At 38.3% G+C, this 23,111-nt stretch overlaps 1 protein-coding gene across 1 annotated transcript in view; it reads right to left on the reverse strand.

Moving 5' to 3' along the window:
• PLD5 (phospholipase D family member 5) overlaps positions 1–23,111 on the reverse strand; it is a 186,730-nt gene that overhangs the window by 14,736 nt on the left and 148,883 nt on the right. Inside the window, exons 5-6 of the mRNA XM_074925510.1 lie at positions 22,452–22,579; positions 555–752 (exon numbers count right to left, since the gene is read on the reverse strand). Coding sequence (XP_074781611.1) covers positions 555–752; positions 22,452–22,579 — 326 coding nt within the window. The remainder of the gene's footprint in view (positions 1–554; positions 753–22,451; positions 22,580–23,111) is intronic.

A 23,111-nucleotide genomic window follows, 5' to 3' on the forward strand; every position in this document is an offset into this window, starting at 1 on the left:
AAAGGCAAATGACTTTCAAAAAACGTTTCAGTTACAGACTTCCACACAAAAGCATGCCTATTGGAATAACCATTTTCCCACACAGCAGAATGATTTGGTTTTCCAGCATTATGAGACTACCAAACAAGTTCTGTCTTGCATAGGTGACAGCAGTAGAGGTCTCATCTCTATAGCTGGCTTTCCAGTCACTCACATGAATCTCAATTTTGGTAGCTGCTTTTGGTTAAGCCTTAAGTATAGGCTTAATTTACACCATATATGTTCCTATTAATGGAAATTCTTTTCTATGGTAATTTCTCCCTGACAAGGAGAACACAGCATTATGATGGACTTATTGCTGAGAACTATGAACATCTCTGTGTCAGTGAAAAGACGCTTGAGATTCTTTCACAGATGCTACTAACACCTACCTAACCTGGTCTTACTACTCTGTAGTTCATAAAGGATAATACTGGGAGAATAAGCAGACGTTGTTTACAGGTATTCCAAAAATCTGGTGTGTTAAACAAGTTTCTTCCCTTCCCTCCCTCTCTGCAACTCATTTCAGAACTTACCGACACAAAAGCTTCTGATTTTGTCTCGTTCAGCTGCAGTGTCAGTTTATTCTGAGTATCGTACACTCCATATAGTCTCTTAGACCAACTCGGAGGTATTTTATTCTTGTATCTTAATGAGCTATACAGGGCAAATATCCTTTGTAAATCCAGGACCAGGCAGCTACAGTTGTATACGATGATGCCAAGTTCCTTCATCTGTGAAATTAAAAGTTCATACCATTAGTGATGCTTTGGCTGATGGATCTGTTGAAGTATGCAGCAAGTACATAAAGTTTCTGAGGGGTATCTCCCAGAAGTGTGCCTTGAGCTCAGCAGTAGTATTGTTGACTGCAAGAACACTCCTAACAATACTCTTTTAAATGCAAACACATAAGCTAAATCTTCAAAGTCAAGAGTGAGCAAAAGCAACGGGGATGTACATTCCATGTATGTCACAGCTGCATGTTCTGATAGAATACAACACACAACTTAGGTGTGATACCCATTGGTCATAACTACCATTTTTATTACAGGTGTTGCCCAAGGTTTACTACTCTTGGCTAGAGTGTTATTTATTTGTTTATTATTTTTATATTATTTTGTTTACAGGAAAACCATTCTTTCTGCTGGATGACGTAGGAGCATACACTACTACCAGTGACAGTTTCTTACTTCAGAAACAGTTTGTTTTCTGTGAGTTCTGAAAAAAGAAAGTGGACATCAGTTACTTCTCTGCTAGAGAAGGAATGTGATGCTCCAGCTTCAATTGAACGGATGCAAAACCAGGTGTTTAATACTACCAGTAGCTAAATTTACTGCGCTATTAAATCCAGCATGATCCAGTATAGTGTATACACAATTAGGACACAAAAAGGTTTGGTTCTTAACTCCCTCACTGCTATGGTATGGTACCTCACCTACATTACTCCAAATTTCTGGGTGACAAGTTTCTTCACATGTAAAAATGGAGATATCATTACTCTTCTCTCATAAGAAGTACTCTGCAAGCATCCACATTCTCACGTACAAAGTATGAGGAAAAATAGCCCAAATACATATAGACATCATAGTACAATTAAATACTTTAATCTTCTGTGGACACGCTCTCATTTCTCCATTTAAGTAAAAGCATGTCTCCTGGTCATCATAAATCTTGGTTTGGAAGAGTTTGATTAACTGCACATCCCTAGTACTTAAGTTGCTGGCAGAATTTCATTTATAAGCATATTGCCTGGCTTCTGTAATCAAAGTGTAACTGCACGCACTCTCTCGCTTCCTTTGCTTTGTAATAACTCAGGAAAGCACTGCTGTGGGCACACATGCTATTGACCTCTCATTATCTGCATTTCACACTACTTCAGCCATCTCCAAAAATAAAGCGAGAAGAAAACCTTCATGTATCTGTTGGAAAACAGTATGTAGGATAAATATTTAAAGGGATTTCTGCAAGCAAACTCTCTTGGTAGCATGTCTCAGAAGTCTGCCTGGCATGATGAAGAAGATAAGAAGAGTACCAACTTTCCATAAGCTCATCATTTGACACCAAAAAATCCCCACTCGTTTTATTCCCTTAGATGAGGTCCCCACAGTCATGTGGAGCAGGTTCTGGTAGGAGCGTATCTTTTTGTAAAGCCTGCGGGAACTCTGAACCCCATACTAATGTTACCTCAAAGCTTGTTCCTGTGCAGCTCGCCCTGACCGCAGATGAGAACCACTCTGCAAGAGCAGTCAGAGGAAGGGAAGTGAAGGATAGAATTGAACCTTCACTCTCTATGGTGGGTGAAAGGAAACAACACATCCCAGTGCTCCAATGATAAACTCGATGGGTGACAACTTCTTCAGGTCCCCGATCTGGAAATACCACATACATAACATACAACACTGAGTGATCTTATTCCCAAATACTGAATAGTTTCAACCACTGGAACATTACCTAATATTCTTACTGCCTAAATTAAAATATTCCTGCAAGCTTCTTTAATTCAGAAAAAATATGGAATTCCTTCATTAGCCTGCCCAACCTGAAATTTGTGGGTAGTTGAAAAATACAGACTACATGCTGCATTGCGGCCTTTAATTTATGGATAAGCCAGTAAATTCATTTTCATCATAAACATAAATTATTCCAAGCTATGCCCAACATGCTCATCAAACAGCCTGTTTGGAATAACATTTTTGGTTCTTCCCCTGGGTGCTGGTATCTTTGAGGACACTCCTGTATTCAGTTCTAGGGTGTCCCTGTACTCTAAGCACTGTTTGTCTCCAAACATTTTTAACTATACATTATCACTGTTTTCACTGTGTGCTGCCAATACTCCTCTCTTAATTGCCAGGCATGCCATTGCAAAGGACTTACTAATAGTATTCTGTTACATGTATCTGCATAATGTGGTTTAATCGGCTTTTCATGGCTGTTAGTTGATTCTGACATAATTATGTGGTTACAGTTTTCCTTTCATTTATCAGTTCCATTATTACTATTCTGCTTTATCCCTTCCATTAAAAGTAAAGATAAAATAGTGTCCTCACAGAACACCAGAAGCTGCCAGGATCCCATCTGTGTGAGAAGCTCTCCTTGGAGCAGGGGTGCTTGCAGTGTGTCCTCTCCCTGTGAATGAAATGATTGCCCTTCTGCCTATGAGAACATGTACAGAGACAGGGAGGAAGCTGAGGGCAGTAATGGGGTTTTTTAAGTGCAGTTTTTACAGATCACCACCTAGTCTGACTGCAAAATGAAGCATTAGCCATGCCTTACTGCCAGCCTCTCCCCACGAACAGAAGCACACGGGGACCAGCCCGTTTTGCCCAGGAACTTGACACTCCCCCATGGGAGCAGATGTCTGCCAGAGCCGAGGAGGTGCCCTGGCTGAGGCCCTGCCACTCACCCACTCGCAGCGGTTACACTCAAATCGCAGACTGGAACAGAGCCATTTCAAGAGATGTATTTACAGTGCAGTAATGAACCCTGTCTTCCCACGGCGTTGGCTTTCTGGCGGCAAGCACTGATCAAAGCTTTCCTTGCTTCTGAAGCCGTGATAAGGACTTTGCCCCACTGGATTCCCTGGTACATGATACAGGCTGGGCTCCTCCTTTCCCTCTCTGGGAAAACACAGTGATCCTCTTTATCCAGCTGACTGTTTTCATTAAGCTTTTATGTACTTAATGTTCAGATTTGACTGAACCTGAAAAGTAGATTCAAAGTTACTGGAAGAAGGCAGACAGCAACTCTGATGCTTATTGTGCAGACCTCATTTCCTTAAGAAACCAGGTTAGATGTCAGCCTGTCACCTCATAACCGTTTTGGTTTACAGATGATACAACACCTTGGAATGAGAACAAGACAAACAGTCCGCACATGTATGCAGTAATACCCCAGCCGTCTCCTTTCTTGTAGAACAGCCCCAAGAGGTTTGGAAACAAACAAAAAAAATATACTGTTTCAGAAGCGTCTGCCACACTGAGCCTATTTTTACTCCCACACTCTGAGGTGAGGAGAGACTGCTCTTTTTCCAATTAATCAGAAAGCCTATCATCCTGGAGGCACTGCAGAGAGGGGGCAGCAGGGATATGCTAGAGACAGGTTTAGTATGAAGCAGCATGTCATCTAGATAACGGAAAAGACTTTCTCTTTGGTTTGAGAGCTGCTGTTATTACTGACCTATTTTTTTTCTAAAAAATAGTGTCAGAGGAGCAGCAGAAAAAAACATTTATACTGAAAGAATCATAATCTGAGTGTTGCTCACTGGCTTGTAGTGACTGAAACCTGCAGCTAAGCATCATCTGAGGTATCTGTTAAGGTAAAATCCTTCAGGGCAAGAGCTCTTAAGGCAAGGTTAAGTATTTCTTCATCCTGAGTTTTAAAAGCAACTAATACAGTAATGAAAACATCACTTAGAAAATTAAAGTGAAGAAGATCTCAAGAAATCAAAACCTTAATTAAACTAAGGAAGATAAATCTGGAATAAAAATAAAGAGTCACAAATTTGATTACCTCAAAATGGAACTGAAATATTTGGATGTTAAAGTTGCAGCATTGCTTATGAATGACATTTTCAGGGCATGTGCCGGGGACTAGAATGTTTTTCTGGATAGACCATTTTGTGTCCTCTCATGAGCAGGTTTCTTTCCCTCTTTGATAAGAGCCACCATGAGTGCTCTTTTCAAAGAATGAAAAACATGGGAGCTGTTTTTCCTTGGTCTTCCCCAAGCCATTTACATTTGTGGGGAACAACTGTTAAAGGCTACCAAATCACTGGTTCTCTTCCTTGTCAATAAGGGCTTTCTTAAAGCACCAGAGAAGTGAATGGCTACACAAGGCTCAAGAAATGGTGGCTTAAAGCCACTGTACAATGATGCTCTAACTACAGAAATCAGTGAAGCTACAAGAAGTAATATGGCCTAGCTAGAAAAATAGTGATTATTATGATAAGAGGAGGAATATTGTTTAGTAATAATAGTGATTATTATGATAAGAGGAGGAATTCCTTACTAGACTGGACAAAGCAAGATTTCACAGACAGGAATTTTTGCTTGTACATTTGTAGGCATCATATACAAAATGAAAAAAACACAGGAAAAGAAGCTAAACAATAGAGATTGTGGACCCATAACAGTGTAAGCTTCCTAAACTGAGAAAGAGTGTTAGCAAGACTTCCCAAATACATTTGGATCATGGGTTAGACAGGGTATACGATGTGTCCTTATCCCGCACTGTGCAGACTAGACAGTGTGGTTTATATTTACCTTGAGCTACACTCTAAGAGACAACCCCACTGTGTAGGCAAGGTACTATTTGACCTACATAAGAGTGGCACAATCTGGTTCACAGCTTGCAGTATCTGAATTATGGCAAATGTAGCAGGAGGCTTTAGAAAACTCCTTGTTAATTTCTTTTAAAGAAAAAGTTTTTAGTAATTGCTCACACTCGAGCCTGATCCTGAAAATGATAGGCGGCTCTCCTCAGGCATTAACCGCCATTTGCCCAGAAGTTCTGGCCACTGGCAGGGGCTGTGCAACCATTGCCTGTGCTACAGAAACTCTGGATTAACTACAGGTAGTCTATTGCACACTAAATTTACTCAGTAGACTTTTCATATACAGGACTGTGTCTGCATCTCACATTTGCTTGTGTTTGAAAATGTACTTAATTATCCTCTTCAAGCCTGTGACTTTTAATGACCAATTTCCAAATGAATGACCAAGGAAAACCAGAATCACAACAGGGGCAAGTAATGGAGTACCAAAAAGCATCCTATACTGATAAATCAATTACTAAGGCCTAAAAGGATCTAAGATTTCCAATAGATTCTAAAGAAAAATAATATTCAATGTATTAATTACCACCTTAGAGCCAACCACGGCTATTTACAGTGGTAAACTCATTATCTTTTCATAAAATGTGCTCTAATTATTTGGTTAGCCTGCACTCCAAACGTACAGGGTTTTTTTCACCTGGTTATCAGTCCTACCTGACCCCTATGGCAAACCTCCCTTATGTTTTCATCTGGTATCATTCAGTGCTCAGTGAATCTTTTCCAATTACACATAGCATCACCTTAAGGCTGCCTTCTGCATAGCTGTTCTTTATCTCTCACCAAAACCTGCTGAGCAGGTATGTGTGGTAGTCCCATGCCAGGCACAGGTAACAGCCTAGCGGTGGCCTGTGGCAGGAGTACAGGAGGGGAAAGGCATCCTCATGGGAGCTACCATCACCAACAGAGAGAGACAAAGAGATCTGAGAAAGGTAAAAGTGTTTCTTTGTGCAGTAATGTTTGATGTGACTGCTGTAGCAGACTTTGCTATAACAGAATTACAGGAGTAGTGCTCATCCCAATTTCCTTAAGTGTAGTAGACCCCATTCAGATAGCTGTCATTTTGATGTAAACCAAAAATGCAACTCAATGCTGCAGAGGCTGAGAGGGCTGCAACACTGCCTGGCTCTTCTCTCACAAAACCTATGCAGGTATTAGAGTACCCTAAACACCAAAAGCATGTACCTCAGCTAACACTTCTCTAGAAATTGCAACCTATCCTTATGCATCCTAAACCCAATTCTCCTTCCATGCTTGGCTAGTAAAACAGTGCAGAAGCTCCACAGCTTTGTTATGTTAAAATCAAAAGTAATTCAGCGAAATCCAAAGCCAGCACAGTCCTGCTTCTGCTCCAGTTTCTACTTTTTCTTCTTTTTCCTTCCATGTTGGTAAGAACATGGGAGCTACACTACTGTTGGGAAATACTAAACAGAAAAGATTAATACAAATGGTAAAGCACTGTATAAACTCTGTCTAGCTTAAACTATGTGAGAGTGAAATAATGCAAAATTTAAATTAGCAGTATCTTTGGATGCCAGAAATCATCTAGGGCACAATAAATGTTCCTTCTTGAATTCACTGTTATTTTGAAAACTACAAACTGCTTTTGAAGATTACTCAAAGAATTCAGATTAAATTTTGAGATTAACTGTTTCATTGTAATTATTGTTCCTATTTTCTATAGACACTTTTATTGAATAAATGGTATTTTGAAACTCCTAGATTCAATTCTTAACCATTCTCCAGTGAATCATTTTGCGAGTCTTGCACATGGATATTTCTTGTGCCTGGCCTATGCCCCACAGTTGTCATCTAAGGCCAAAGGTTAACTTTTTATCATCTTAGATTTAAGTGATTTGAAAAGAATCTGCGGACAGAATTTCTACTGAACTAGAAAAGAAGTCCCTTCCACTTGACATAATAATGCAGTCTCAACCTGAGCTGGGAACTCGATCCCATCACTGAAAATGAAGAAACTGTCATTCAAGCCACTGTACTGGAAATAAATCTGAGCATATGACCAAGAAGAGGTCATGTATCAATAGAGAGTGCACCCAGCGTTGGCCCTGAATTTCAGTATAAAGCCATGACATGCTCTTACTAAAGCAAAGGAAGGGACATGAGTAGACTGACTGTACCCTACTGGAACTGTTAAGTACATCTGAATTGGCAGTCACTAGCAGTCCATTGGTCTTTAATTCTCACCTTTAAAAAGAGCATTCGATAGATTTAGGTCTGTGGGGTTCTTGCAGAATAAAAGTCCCAGAGAATTTACAACTTCAGGCATTATTTTTAATTTTATTACCTAATGGCAAAAATCTGCTACAATAAGGGAGAAGAGATATTTTAGGAGCTGGTAATTTTTGTGTCCCATTCCTTTTTCTGCTGGTCCATAGGCCAAGAACACAAAGCTGCACAGTGATGCTCTACTAATTTCCACTTCACCTTACATTCAGTAGATAGTTCCACCATTATTTTGCATAGCACCCTGATCTTAAGAAAACCATGCTGAAAAAAGGATTAGGTTCAGCATTTCATTTCTGCTGAAGGGTACTGCCACTGAGATACAAAACAAACTAGACACCCATGCAGAAGCGGGTCTTGTTTTAAAATGAGTGGTTTAAAAAGAACTTCATGGGGAAGTGGTAGTAATACATCTTCAAAGCAGAAAACCAGAAATCCCCCATGTCCTTGTGACATTAGAAAAAAAACCCAAAACAAACCACCAAACAATTTTTCTTTTTCAGCCATCTGCTCTATTTGATACAGAAAACTCAGCAAAAATAAATCTGTTTGTACAAACAATCCAAATACAATTTGTTTAAACCATAGACCAGTCTTTGATGATGTTAATGCGGAACCTAACACAGAACCGAGAGTGCAAGTTTGGGCTTTCTTACTGCTGTTGAAGCAGCTCACTAAACAAACCAAGCCTGACACATTGCTACTTGTCAGAGCAAGCTAAAAGGCAGAACTGAATCAGTTAAAAATTCCTTGCTATATAGCCTATCAGCATAATTAATATCACTTGGCATAATCACAGCCTAATTTATCATTTTCAAATGACTTTTCAGTTTACAGTTTCATTACCCCCTCAAAGCAAGCACAAGTGTCTCTTTAGGGAAAAAGCAAGCTTGCAACTGCAAGAAACCATTTTTCCAGGATCATGTTTGATTTATTTCTTGTTTTACTGCAGGAAATCTAATTAATATGAATTGTAATTTGATTCTGTTTCTCTTTCAAAACACAGTTTTTGTTTCTTATATCAAAGAAAAGTGCAGGCTGGGAAGAAAAGGACTACATTGTGCTGGCCTTCATCTCACTGCTGGCAAGCTGCATCACATTTCAGTACTGGTGTCATTCATGTGACATTAAAGAATATACTACCTCAGTAGAACCATAAAAAAATTAAAAGGTGAAGTGACAGATCCTGCTAGCTTCTAGAAAGGCCTGGACTCTCCTTTGCCACACACACGTGCATACCTCCCATTGCCTCTTTCCATCCTTCCTGCATCGGAGCCTGTCCTGTCAGCCCTTATTCTTGCATCCTCCTCACACAGCTGGAAATCACAGCATGAGCTCTTAGTATTTGTTCTCATCCTATGTAATGCTACAAAGGACAGCCTGCGTATGTCTTCTGCTGTATCACACAGAGAGGAGAGTGCAAAGGACTGACCTCAGAATAAGGACAGTATTTATGTCTAAACATTTCTTTCAAAGTGCACAGTCTCTTCGGGACTTTCAGATTCGTGGGCTTCAGGGAAATGCAACAGCACGTAGTTGATGAATTGGATGCATTATTTATAACATCACTGACACACACAGTGGGTTTTCGTTTTGCAAACCAAATACGGATTGGTGGCAGGCATGCTGTGGACACAAACCGGGACAATGACATTGCATATGAATTATTGCTGTAACAGTTGAGCCTTGCCAGACTACCTGATCAGAATTAGAAACCTATTCTCTTGATGTAAGCAGAGGGCCAAAGGCTCTAATTAATTTTTGACTGAGCCTTGATTAAATTCAGTGTACAGGACCTTAAGGTAAGCTAGGAATCCAAGCAGTTTAGATAGGTAAGGTAATTTAGCGAAAGAGTACACAGATAGCCTTAGGACAATAGCTAGTCTGTATGAAAATCTGCCTCAGAAATCCATACTTGCTCTTTGTCCTATTCTTCTGAGCAGCCACCTTAGATATTTGCGGGGTTTCTGGCTGCTTCAACACGGAAGCAACGTCTCCTGTAAAGACGGGGTCCTGGTATATGCTCCTAGGAAGAAAACTTGGAATTAAATTAGTACATTATTTTTGCGCCTCCTGACCCTAACGGTAAAATTGGAAACACATTGATTCATGCTTCCTTAATCCCTTCTATGTTGCACATACAGCCTAAAGGTCATATGGGTCATGTGAAAAGCCTTTTTGTACTTGGTGGTGTCAGATGACTGCTACTACATGAATAAACAGTAATAATGCATGCTATGGCTATATTATCACAAGAAAGAGGAATATTCATCTGTTTATTGTGTAAGGTCATGACCTGGGTGTTTTGTCCTATCTCAAATCACAGCAGATGCTGCCCCTGTGGATGTAAAAATTGTTTATTTCTAAATAATGTGTAACACCTCTTGCGCAAGAAACAGAATTATTGTGTGCCAAAGATGTCAGAGATTTAATATGCTAATAAAAGTCAGCACAGCTCTTACATAAGCTAACACTAAACAGAATGAAGAGAAAAAAACCCCACATAAAACAAGCGTGAGACAACTTTAAGGCTTGATACCATTTACATCTTCAATATTGTGTAATAATCACTTTATAGGAAAAGAAAAGAAATATCTGAAAAGATACCTGAAAAGATGTTATTCCCATTCAGCATTAACACTAACTTCCAGTCTTAGAACTAGGAGATCAAATTTATTTCTCAATTTCTGTTTAAACGGAGTTCTTTGTTACAGCACATACAGAGTTGAAGGTAATAAAATGTAAGTCACAATGATAAAAGATGTTTTCAATACGTTTAAGCAGAACATACATCATGAAACTGTAGCATATGTTCATGTTGTATATGACATATATATGGCATATATAGGTTCTGTATCTGTGCTTCAGATCTACTTACAAAATGATTTGCTACCCAATCATAGAAATCTACCATACCATTAAATTTGAAAGAAATGCCTAATAAGTCATTATACTGATTAGAAAAACCTGACTGCCCGATAAAGGGATTTTCATGACTTTTGCAATTTTCTGAAGATACACCTCACATTTCTCTTTGCGTGCACTGCCTGCCCAACACCCTCCCCCTCAAGAAAGGATTCATAGTTGCCACTGAGCAGTTCCAGGGAAACATCAATTCCATTGTTTTGGTGACTGCTGTTTACTTAGCAAAGTTAAGAAAGGTGACTGCATGATGACTTCCAAACTAGGCCTTGATGCTTATGACGACAACATCAAAACCTGAAAAGGTTTAGTGATGCCATTAATTCTGCACATTTATATGGAAGGAATGCTTTGCCAGAATCCGTTTTGTTCTGCTCGATGACTTCTGGAGATAGAAAGATGAGATTTTACACTGAACTGCAGAACCATTATTCTTTTCATAGAATGACTGAAATGGTTGTCCTTCCTTTTCCTGACTCATGGAGATTTATGGCACAGTATTTTGGCCTGATGTGAGTCTTTTTCACAGGACAATACTAAATCCAGTTTTCTATGAAAAGATTCAAGTGTTAAAGTGGGAGGTGACTGGGCTGCTACATTTGGGAACCTTTTGAAGTTGTGGCAGTTCTGAAAGAAGATATTTATCTAGAAGGGAACTATCATCTGTGCAATATCAAAGTGTGTGTGCGTGGGTGGAACCACATATTGGGAATACACTTTCATGATTATTTTAATGTTGCTATTTTAATTGTTTAGTTGAACAAGACTGATCTGATGGCATATGCTAATAACTAAATCCCTCTGAGAGGAATCTGCCTCCATTCATTAACATCACTGACCAAGATTAGTTGCCAGCATGTTCTTGTGGGAGATGACAGAATAGACTGTGGTGCATTAGCTCCCCCTCAGAGATTCAGTTGGGTTTTAATGAACAAGTTCTCTTGCAGCACAACATAAATCACATTTTTTGGAAAGTGGTAGAATTTACTGCCTTTCTTAATCTATATAAGTTTACTGATTATTTAAGACTACCACCAGCTGTTGAGACAGATGCTGGAACCCCTGGACCAGACTGCTCGGCCTGTATTTTTATCTAGGACAAACAAAATGATTAAAAGTTGGGCCAACCTCAATGATTCCGTGATTGTAAAAGGCCACACTGGTCTTAAAAGCTCTGACTCTGCAGGCATGCCTACTCCTTAGCTGCTGAACTCCAGCAACAGGCTCTGGCACAGAAGCCAAAACACTTTTGGCCTGTCCATGCAAATCTGGCTTGGACACGTAAGTGCAAACAAGTCAAGTTCTGCTGCCCCTACTTTGTGCAGGCTGCCTGCAAGCCAGCTCTGGTGAAGAAACAATAAAACAATTCTAGCTCAGCACCTGCATTAATATACGTTTTTGTCTCAGCACATCTTACTATTTCAGGGTTTCTTAATGAACACAACAGAAATGAAACTACAGGACTTAAAAGCAAGTGGCTGGAGGATCTGCACATCCAAATTAAGCCTTTCTGCTTTAGCAATTACTGCAGACAGGCCTTATAGATGTATGCCTGGAAACTATTCTCATCACTGGGACTAATGCCTTTTTTAAAAACATTTTTTGAAGGCAAGACAACTGCCTGGTGCACTATTTGTGATGCAGTTTCTGGGAGATCCTCCCAAACATTTTTTGCAAATTTAATAGCTTAACTCTTGGGCTCCTGAGTCTTATCTCCAGGCCACAGGCTCATGCAAGCACATCTCACCACACTGCCCACCTGTTTGCTACAAGATAGTGGTAGAGGTCTTTAAAGCTGTCTCTAGTTTTGCACACACTGGTACAGATGATTCTCTACCCTCTCTGTGGTGGTGTACAGTGTGTCTTCTGCCACCAAATTCCTGCATACCTCCAGTTCCCTAAACACTTCTAAGAACCCATACAAAACTCTCGAGTCTGATAATCCTGATGCACTGATATTATTTGACGAGTATCTGAGGGACCATTCATAAACCAGAATCAGACACTCTCTTTGCAACATCTTCTATGACACTTAATTATTTTAAGTATAGCAAGTATTAAAAAGCAAGTTTTTATGACGAAAGAACTTCCTCTTTTCCTTTGGATTGTGGAGATTCGACTACCTGAATATCACATACTGCTTTGGAAAGAAGGGAGTCTATCTGTTCAAACTAGATATTCCATTATTTTGCTCTGCAGGTTTATTATTTATTGATTTACAATTTATTATTGGTTACTCCAATGGTAAGTAAACCTGTTTTACAGAACTTTCACAGCAACTGAAAAAAAAAATTATGAGAAGAAAATAGATCTGTAATTTCAGAGGTCAGAGTAATGAGCATACTCCTACAGTCACCTGAAATCAAATAAAAATATGCAGCAAGCTGTATTTTGCCCTCTCTTACACTAAATACAAACACACAATGCAGATGATGCATGCAAGAATGTAGCACAACAATGGGAGAAGTATGATAAACAGTAATAAGCACCTCGGAGCTGGGAATCAGCTCTGCATCTAGAGAAACCAGCCAAGCTGCGGAGGCATGAGAAGCCTATATGGCTCCAAGTGGAAGGTGAATATACAGCCCCATGCTGTTTGCAGTCACTAGATCACAAAAACAAAAGTGCACAGGAGCGAGGAGGAACCGAAAGCACTACCAGGCAGTAGCAGGAGTACGTGCAGAACACAAGCAGAGCAGCCACACTATCCATGTTCCCGTCCAGCTTTACCCAGCCCTCTGTTAGCAGTGCACAAGAATGTTAGCGAGAGACAAATGGCCCGTTTTCTTCACTGAGATTCATTTGTAAATACTGGATGATCAGATAATAAATTTCAAGGAGTAAACCTAAATGGGCAATACGGACTGTGCTGATTCCCTAGATGCAAAGTGGCCTGTCTCAATTAAAGAATAAAACAAAACATTAGACTTCCAAAAATACAAACTTTACACCATACTGTAAGTTCTGCACATTTCCTAAAGCAACATATCTCTACCCACCCCTCCCCCAAAAGAGAAAATTAAAAAGAAAAGCTGCTATTTTGGATAGGTAACAGTCATCAAACTGCTTTAGATTTGATCAAAGATGGAGACCGTAGCCAAAAGCTCTTAGTGAAAACAATTTTTCAGCCAGTCTTTTGAAGGGCAAACTGTAATAGTGTCACAGCAGTTTCGACAATGTAACTAGCTTTCTACGCAGTGAGAAATAAAACCACAAAAAAAAGGTATTTAACTGTCAATACAGCTGTGTAATATCTACTTGGACCTGGTTTCTTCACATCTTGACTCATTCACCTATGCTTGAAGATCGGGGTTGCACTTTTATGTTATCATTACAATATTAGCTAGTTCTAGAAATAATCCCATTGAAATAAATCAGATTAGCAGCATTTTTTTTTTTTTTTTTTAAGGATTGGATCACATGGCTAACAGTATACCAAAGCTTTTTAGAAGCAGATATTCTCTGTCATATATGAGATATTATTTAACACAGAAAATTGAATTTAGATAAAATATACTGGTATCCTGTAGCACGTACTTTCAGTCTAATATTTACCCATCTGAGCTTGATTGAACCTTGGTGGATGATGAAGTTGAAAGAGCCTTGTTTCCTGTTATAGGACACTTGAGACTGTGCTCAATTTACTAATAGTGATATGATACTGAACACCATTGGGACAGTAAGAAATTAAGCAAAATATTAGAAGATGGCAAGGATTGGCAATGGTCTAAACTGCACATTAGGGACATAACTGTAGTTCATACTAGAACAACTTTATATCAAATGGAAACTCTCAATATAACTTTTGCTTGAGTGAAAAGATGTAATTCCACTAACCATCAGACAAAGTATCTTATCTCAAAAGCACCAGATGCTCCATTACATAACTTTGAGAGACTCATTTAGATAAAAGTTGGAAAAAATGACTGATTATAGTGTGCTTTTTATTATATGCAGTTCTGTAAAGATAGGATGCAACTGTCATTAACAGAAATTGCAAATGGGCAGATCATGTCTTGGTGATCAGTTTGGAGACGGGGCTCCACTATAGCAAGATTTTGGGGAAACTGGAAATGAATGAGATCATCGTGATGTAGTTTGAGGTATATAGAAGTCCAGTACTTATTACATATTGGTTTTATGAGAGGACAATTTTGCTCACACAAATAAATAGAAGCTACTGTGTTCAAGGATATACTTTGAGGAAATGACCATTCCCTCTTCCCTGAGAGAGATACATAAAAAGAAGCATGGGTTGCATTTGCTCCTGGCAGCATTCCAGAGCTTCCTGAATTTTGGGAATGTTTTGATTTGGATCTATATACCCAGAAACAGAGACCAAGAAAAGAAGGAATAACCCCAGGATGAGTTTTATCACTCTCTAAGTGCAGCCTTAGAACTGTGACTCCTCCACTTGAGCCCCTTCAATATATTTGGGATGAGACTTGAGTAAAGAACCACGTGGATTACTTCCAACTGATTTTAGCCCTAACAGGCAATCAAAGGGTTGCTCCTCCAATATTCCCACAATCCTGAATTTCCCCCAAACTGCCATTTTAGATGTAGCTCTCAATACCTGAGATACCACATTAATCTCTCAACTTTTGTCATCTCGGAGTAGGAAGAAAAAGAGGTTAAGGGATTTTACCAGTCTTTTTGTCACAGAAGACACAACGAAGAGGAGGAGAAGGTGTTAGAGAAGAACTCTAACCACTGCTTTTGTCTCCTTTTTTCTATGTTATAAGGAGGAGAGCCTCAACAACTAAACTGAAATCCCCAGTGTCTCTCAATCCAGTTCTGTCCTGTGCAGCAACATTCCAAGCGCTCCTGGAGCCATCCTGCTGCAAGCCTTCCTATAGCCAAGTCCAAAACACTAATTCATACAAAATATTGGCAAATCAAATATTTGCTCATCACTTTTTACTTAAAATTGACACATGCAAAAAGTGTATCTTTTGATCGACTGCAGTTTTTGGCTTTTTTTTTTTCCTAATAACTATAGGGTCCTTAATTTAAAAAAATTCAGAATCCAATATACTTTCACTGGAAGTATGCACTACATTATTCATATTTATAATAAAAAGCATAACTTTGTTTATCTACTGTATCTACAGATGCTTAATAAACCTTTTTTGAATAATTAATACTTGTAGCTCTCAACATCTCATAGTTAATTTGACTGCTGATTCAACTGAATTATTAACAGAATAAATTAATTGGACAACTTATTTCTTATTCTTCAAATTTAATTGATAATTCATAATTGCTACAACTTTCACATACTATAGGAGTCAATCCAAGAGAGCGAAGTACATTTTACATAATAATAATCATAATGAAAAAGAAGTCCATAGAGAGTTTATCATTCACGCACTGTCACACATCTCACCTTCTACACTATTTTGGTCCTCTTGAATATTTATTTAACGTCTTCAGTGCATCAAGTAAAGCCCTAACTCCTCAGCTAAAACGCATCACTGTTTCCAACCTGATAAAGCATGTTGGGACAGTTTATCTGATTTCCTAATTACATTAAATTATGTACATACAATCAGCAGTTTCTAACTTATAACACCAAGAGGAGGATGTAGAGGAAAGTGTCTGAAAAGGAAATACTGTTGTTTAGCAGTCCTGTCAGATACACAGCTGTCACACGGGACACTTTAGAAAGCGCTCCAAGGCACTGCTGAGAGTCAGCAAGAACAAATAATTGATCCTTTGCAACAGAGATTATTAGATAAACTTCTGCTATTCAAAACACTGCCCACACTCATTTCATGAAAGAAGCAAGGTCAAGAAATTCTACTCAGAAGACCAAGCCTTATTTACCAATAATATGTCTTCATAAATAAATACATAGGTGAAGACATCAGGCATTATTTTTCCCATCCCCCACCTGATGAATTTTTAAGATAAAGCAAAATCAAATACCCTTCTGAAGTCTTGCTTTGTATTGGTGAAAGAAATCATATGAAGAATCCAACAGACATAAAATAAATGGGAAAATGAGAGCAAGTTTACTGTGCTGGTTTTCTGTCCTTAAAATAAAAGTATGTTTTACAGCCTGGGTTTGGTTTTTTCCTTTTTCCCTTCAAAAAAATTACATCTTACAGCCACTCTGCTTAAACTGGTCTTAATTTAAAACAATAAGAACAAACAACCCAGAAATATATGTGGACTTAAGAGGCATATTAAAAAGAAAAATCCTCTGCCAGCAGCTTTTACACAGCTAACTAAGGGATAAAATCATGTGTCTGCTTAGGAACTTTTCCTCGACATCAGCTGAGTCAAAATTTAAGTAGGACTTTTTGAGATAATGCTTTTAAGATGTCACAGGCAAGACAGAGTAAATGACTACCCATGTTGGATCTGGATATCGGGGTTTAAGGACCAAGACGACCAGAGCTTTTGCAACTACTTGATTATCTTTCACACCTTCCATACCTGCAGGGAGGTGGCTGCTGGCTCGGGATGCTTGAGCAGAAAGTTGGGTCTGTCCCTGCTGCGTGACTGCTCACTGCCACCTGTCTCAGGCACCACCAGCCAGTGTCCTTGCTGCATCCCATGGCTTCCATCTCCTCACAGCTACCTGATGTCCAGGATCTCCCCCACGCCCAGGATATTTCCTCCAGCCAGGAGCTTCACCTTCTTCTGTTTGGGTCCCCTTCTTTTATCCAAGACCACTTCTTTCCAGTATCCCTTATTTTCTGGCACACCAAGACTCATTTTCCCCCCAATCTAGTTTCTGTGCATAAGTGCAAGGCATGAGCAGCCTCCTGACTGGTGGTTCTGTCTCATGTCTCTTCAGTAACTGGAGGGCTCCAGACATGCCACTTTAGTGCCTCGAGACCCTGAACACTCAAATTTGGACACTAACCCCCACACATACACCCAGATACCTGCTACCTGTTAGTATTTATGATTTAAACTATTTTTTTGCCTACAGAGCATTTAATATTAGCCTGATTCCACTTCCACTGAAGAAAATAGGATTAATTTTACTTGTTTCAATAATTTTCAGTAATAAAATTTTCCAATGGCTGATTATTTGTTGTACATAAAAGTATTTTTCTGAAGTGGTTCAACTAATCCATTACAGATGTTTGCCCACTTGATTCAATTATTCATGTGTGAAGAAAACTTTTCCAAAAATGTTCTTAGTATGAAGAGCTCCAGAAGTGTTTCTTGAGCTGATTAAAGCTTCTGTCTGTACAACAAACATCACGCTTAACAGAATTAAGGAGCTAAATGCATTTGCTAGAACTACTGGAGGGAGTCATGGAACAAAAGAAATATATGACACTTTTTGTTAGTTGTTGCTCTACATTAGTATTATGAATTGTAACATCTTTTACATAGCCTACTACTTTTATTTAAGTACATTAATAAGCTACCTGCTCAAGGAGTTAGAAACTAGAATAAAGCACCATGGCCACCTTGGTTGTTATCAGTTCAAACCACGGGCAAAAATTAATCAGTATATATACCTAATTTTAGTCATATTTGAGTGAATCCTTTTTCAGCCAAATATTTTATCATAAATGCATATATTTTGCTGAATAAAATTATAGACTTCAACACGTCATTATCTTAAATATATACTTAAGTAGGTTGCACAGCTATGGCCTGAAGATGTTGATTGCCTTGTTTGATGGTTTCAAGACTAACTTCTTAGTAGGTAAGAGCCTGGGAACTCTGGGAAAACACTTTATCAGTTGCATCCATTACCAAATGTATGTCCGTGAAGTGGAAGATGGGATTTGTACAGCTGACCACATAGATCTCCTATATGAAATAAAACATTCAAAATGTCATTTAAAATGTTATCTTCATAATTTTCCTCTTCTAGTACACCCTCTAAATTACATTTAGAAGGCAGAAAGACACACAAAGAACAAGAGACCATCTCTCCAGATGTCTTTCATCAAGCTGGTAAACATGTAAGACTTGTTTATATAGGTTTTGCACCATTTTATCAGTTTATAAAAATTTATCAGAAAGAAACTAGATTGATAGAAAGATTATTTCACTGATAAACTCTTACACAGCTTACTATATCTAAGAAAGTGGTACCTGTCTAAGGAAATGGTAAAAACTCAGCTGTTCATAACCCAGAATTTTCAACGGGTTATGGAAATGGGCAATATTTGCCATATATTGATAACATCAGAAAAAGATGCATCCCTGACACAAAATCTAGATCTGTTCAAAGAAAAGATCAAACTATTTCACTATGAATTCAAAAACATCTAACTTTTGTAAAATCCTATTTTCATGGAGTCTAAATAGTATTTTTTATTTGCCCGTGGGTTTTATTTCAGACTGAATCAGATAGCTGGCATAGATTATTTCAGCCAAAATTATTAGTGTTTTGGCAAACTTGCAACCTAACTGAAACATAGCTTTACTTGAAAAGTAATGATGTGCTGTCAGACTTGCCTGTAATTTCGAAGCTAAGACTCTGGCAAATATTGAAACTTTGACAGCAAAATCACAAGAGTATATGCAACTTTAAAGGTTATTCCCCAAGTAATATATGCAGCATATGAAAATCAGTCCTTGATGCAGAAAATTTACTTTTAAATAAAGTACTAGTATTGCTTCTTGTCAGTGCTGGCAAGTCAAGAAAATAGCAACAAAACTCAGTAAGCCTCATGAGGTTGATGTCTAGTGTCCAGCTTATAAATGTAGAGAAGAATTTTCCACAAAGATTGTAAAAACAAAGCTGACACCTTTCGACATGTAAGTCCTGATGTTGTTTTCTAAGGAGCTGTTAAAAATAAATTACTATTCCAGCTTTAGACTCAGGATCCCAAGAGAATAACAACTTTTTTTTTTTTTTTTTTAAAAATCCCCCGGCAAAGGGACAAAATAGCAATAAAATCCACTTATATCTCCCACAGTAACCTTGCATAAATATTCTCTGGTATGCTGAGCTGCTATATGTTAAATGCTCTGTACTACTATGTCACAGAAGCCTTTCTACATCTTTAGGTCCCTAGCAAGCAAGTGGTAGGAAGGCTCTGGAACAATAGCCCAGGGTGAAATACTGTGGAGACCTGGTGCATCTCTAGTGCAACTGCCACACCAGCAAAGCAGGTAGATGCTCCTATATGAACTATGCAGTGTACTGGCCTGAATGGATGCAAAGGTTCAGTACAGAGGAAGCAATAAACATGCATGTAGGAAGTATAGGGGAAGACATGTGAAAAGATATGACAACCATGCACAGTTAAAATCTTGAGGTTTTAATTGCATTTAGGTATTGTTAGATGCAAGACTGGATGCCCTCACATAATTTACACTGGAACTGTGCTGCTGAATAACGAGACATTGCTAGCTACAAGGTGACTGACTCATACTGGATGTTTGAGTGAGAAGACAACTGCTGTGCTTGACAGGCCAAAGTACCATATGTTTCTAGAAGAGAAGAGACCTACTTTATTCTGTGATTTGCTGTTAAGATCTAGTAATACTGGCCAAAGTGGTTTGTTGGTTCAATAACCACAGTTCAGTTGCTCTAAAAGTCAGATGAGCTTTTAAAGGGACCATATGTGACTAATCAATAGCCCAGTCTGCCTTTTCACCATCCTTTCCTGGCAGATAAACCATGATGTAACAGGAAACATGCAGTGACATCTGCAGCAAGTTCCCTGCCTCCTGCTGCAAAACTGCACAAGTCAGTCCTACCCTGCTACCGTGGGCAGTGCAAGTGCAAGGGCCCACGTCTGGACAGGCCTGGAACTATCTGCTCCACTATTTCCCAGTTAAACTCACTCCTCACACACATTTAGGCTGCTTTGAGACAAGAGGGAATTGATCTCTCAGTTGCAGCTACACTGGGACTCTGATAATGAGAACCCGTGGAAGATGTGTTGCCCCAGTGAGGGCTTGGCTCACCGTGGACTTTAAGATTAGGTCCCATGAATGAGCAAAGTATGTTCCTTGAGGAAAGCACTCAGAATAAAGTGACAGAGTTCTGTGCTTATTTTACCACTTACGTGAAAAGTTCAAGACAGATTATTATTTTAAGGACTGCATATCAGATCTCTTTGACAGCTGCCCTGATTTATTAACCTGTAATGCTGGGGTAAGGAAACTGGATACTCATATCTGATGTCAAACAGAGCCAAGTATCTAATTCCCTTAGGCTCTTCTGAAACACCAGCGTACATTTCTCAACTAATTGAAAGCAAATTCTCTTTAACTGCAGTTCAGAGATTTCTTTTTGCTCTGTAGAAATATTCTGAGTTTCATCTTATCACTACATATAAAAATACACTGTTATATGACAATAAGATGGAAAAAAATGTCCGAACGCATGCAAAAAAGAGTGTGATAAAATTAACAGTGAGGAATCACATTTGAAACAAAGAACTGGCATCAAAGTTTAATGTAGGTATGTCACAAGAGTTACAATTTACTTCAGTATAGAAGACCAAACCTATATGGAATTGTAGCATCTGGGATGAATATAATAAACACAATGATTAAATATAAGAATATAATAATGTATTATTTTTGTGAGTACTCGAAATCCCAACTAGAAGAGGCTTCAATGCTAAACTATAAGTTAAATAGTTCTGTGAAGTTATAACATACTTATTTCTGATTTTGTTATGACATACAGTTTAGCTCATGAGGCACAGACAATGTATCATTTAATTACTAAATTGTCCAAAAGCTGAAATGATATGTTCTTACATTAAGCAAAAATACAACATCCTCTTGGCCAAGACTTTCTTTGGTTTGTTAACAACATCCTGTTTTCTACCAGTCTTCCAGATTACTTTGTAAACATTCAAAAAGTTACCTTTTAAATAAATGAATACACATAGGAATGGCAAAAAAATGTATTTATTCACTCTTTCTTTACTAAAAAGGTTGATTTGTTTTTATTCAGACTTTCACTCTTAGCTCAAAACAAACCTTAAAAACTTCAACACAACCAACACACACCTTCTTTTCAAAATCATTAGACTGTTCAAAATTATTTATGTGTATTTGAGATTCTATTTAAAAAGTAAGCTTTTTTACTTCAATTAGTAACTACTTAGAACTGCTTCTTTTTCCCCTGTGTTGGGCATTTCAGTTACTGAGATCTGAAACACAGGTCCCACTCTCTAAGTGTGACCAACAGCAACCTCACACAGCCAGTGGTATGTAGCAAAAATGAACATGATAGCCATTAATAATCCTGAGACTGTGGTGAAAATAAAAAAGCTACAGATACCTACAAGAAGGCAAGTAAACTGCATTACTGTTTAATTACTTCTTCAAAATGGTTGTAGACTGTAGAGAGTCCTCAGCACTGGAGAGGCCTTAGTGTACACCCTTCAACTCTTACGTTTATGAGGAACCAAAATATGGAATTCTCTCTAATATGTACAACCCCCAAAATTCTTATACTATTTGTCTTTCTCTAGCCATCAATCTCTCCCTCCCCAAGGGTGGCATGTATTTCAGGAAAATACACACTATCCACATGGACGTCTTTCCAAAATTTGCTTTTCTTTATTTAAATAGCAGATGAGAGGGACATTACCACAAAGTTTCCATAGTGGTTTGTCTTCCAACAGATTTGCTCACTTTTTTTTTTTTTTTTAAATAAACTAGAACTTACAATCTTCAAACAACAAAATCATCACAAAAATCAATAAAGGCCATAAAATTTTTTAAGTTTTAAAAATTTAACCCAAGGCATAACTGTTGAGGATAGCTATTCCAATGAAAAGAAGTAAAATTTATAGTAATATACTTCTGCCAACACAGAAGAGTCATCAAAACCGTGAAATCGCAGTTTTTGATGCTGGCACTTTCACCAGCAAATTATCAGAAAAAGGAAGATATCCATCTCCACTTACTGGCCTCAAAAACATTACTTACTTTCCTCATGATACCCTCAAAGGGTATAGAATTACTTTTTCAATTCGATTACCTGTCCCAGTGATCTCCAGTCTAGGCTGGCACTTCCAATGTACACGTGCTGTTTGTCAACAATCCAGAAAGATGACTGAAGCCGACCTTCATTATATGCTGACATGTTCATATATAGCACCTCAGCACCTAGAGATTTAAGGATAGAATAATAAATAAAATTGTTTGAAATAACATATGTTATTCAAAAAAGAAACAACTTCGCATTTTAGGGTCTCAGCTTCCAAAACTATTGAGGGATGTAATTAAACAGGTTTAAAATCAATGATAAACAGTTACTGTCGCACTATTTAAGACCTTTAAATAACATATATTCCAGAAAAGCAGGTATAGGGGAATTCCCATGCATTATACTGTTTACTTAATATTCTTCCATTTTAAAAACCAAATAAGTGCTTTTTTTTTTCCAGCACTGTATGTTCCTAAAACTAGTTTATTTTTAAAGGTTTATTCTGGAACTCAAACTTGATACATATTATAACAATGACCTTTAAAATGTGAACCCAATTACAACCCCTTCCTGAAAAGCAGACTCTGCTCCTTTGCCCTGTGCAGGGATTCAGGCAGGTAGCCTGTGGTGGGCTGTCGCAGGGAAAAGACTCTGACAAGAGAAACACGGGTGGATAATTAAGGAGTGAGGAAGTAAGCAAAGGCCTAAAGC

This window comes from Athene noctua, chromosome 1 (assembly GCF_965140245.1).
Source record: "Athene noctua chromosome 1, bAthNoc1.hap1.1, whole genome shotgun sequence".
In the NCBI taxonomy this organism is placed as follows: Eukaryota; Metazoa; Chordata; class Aves; order Strigiformes; family Strigidae; genus Athene; species Athene noctua.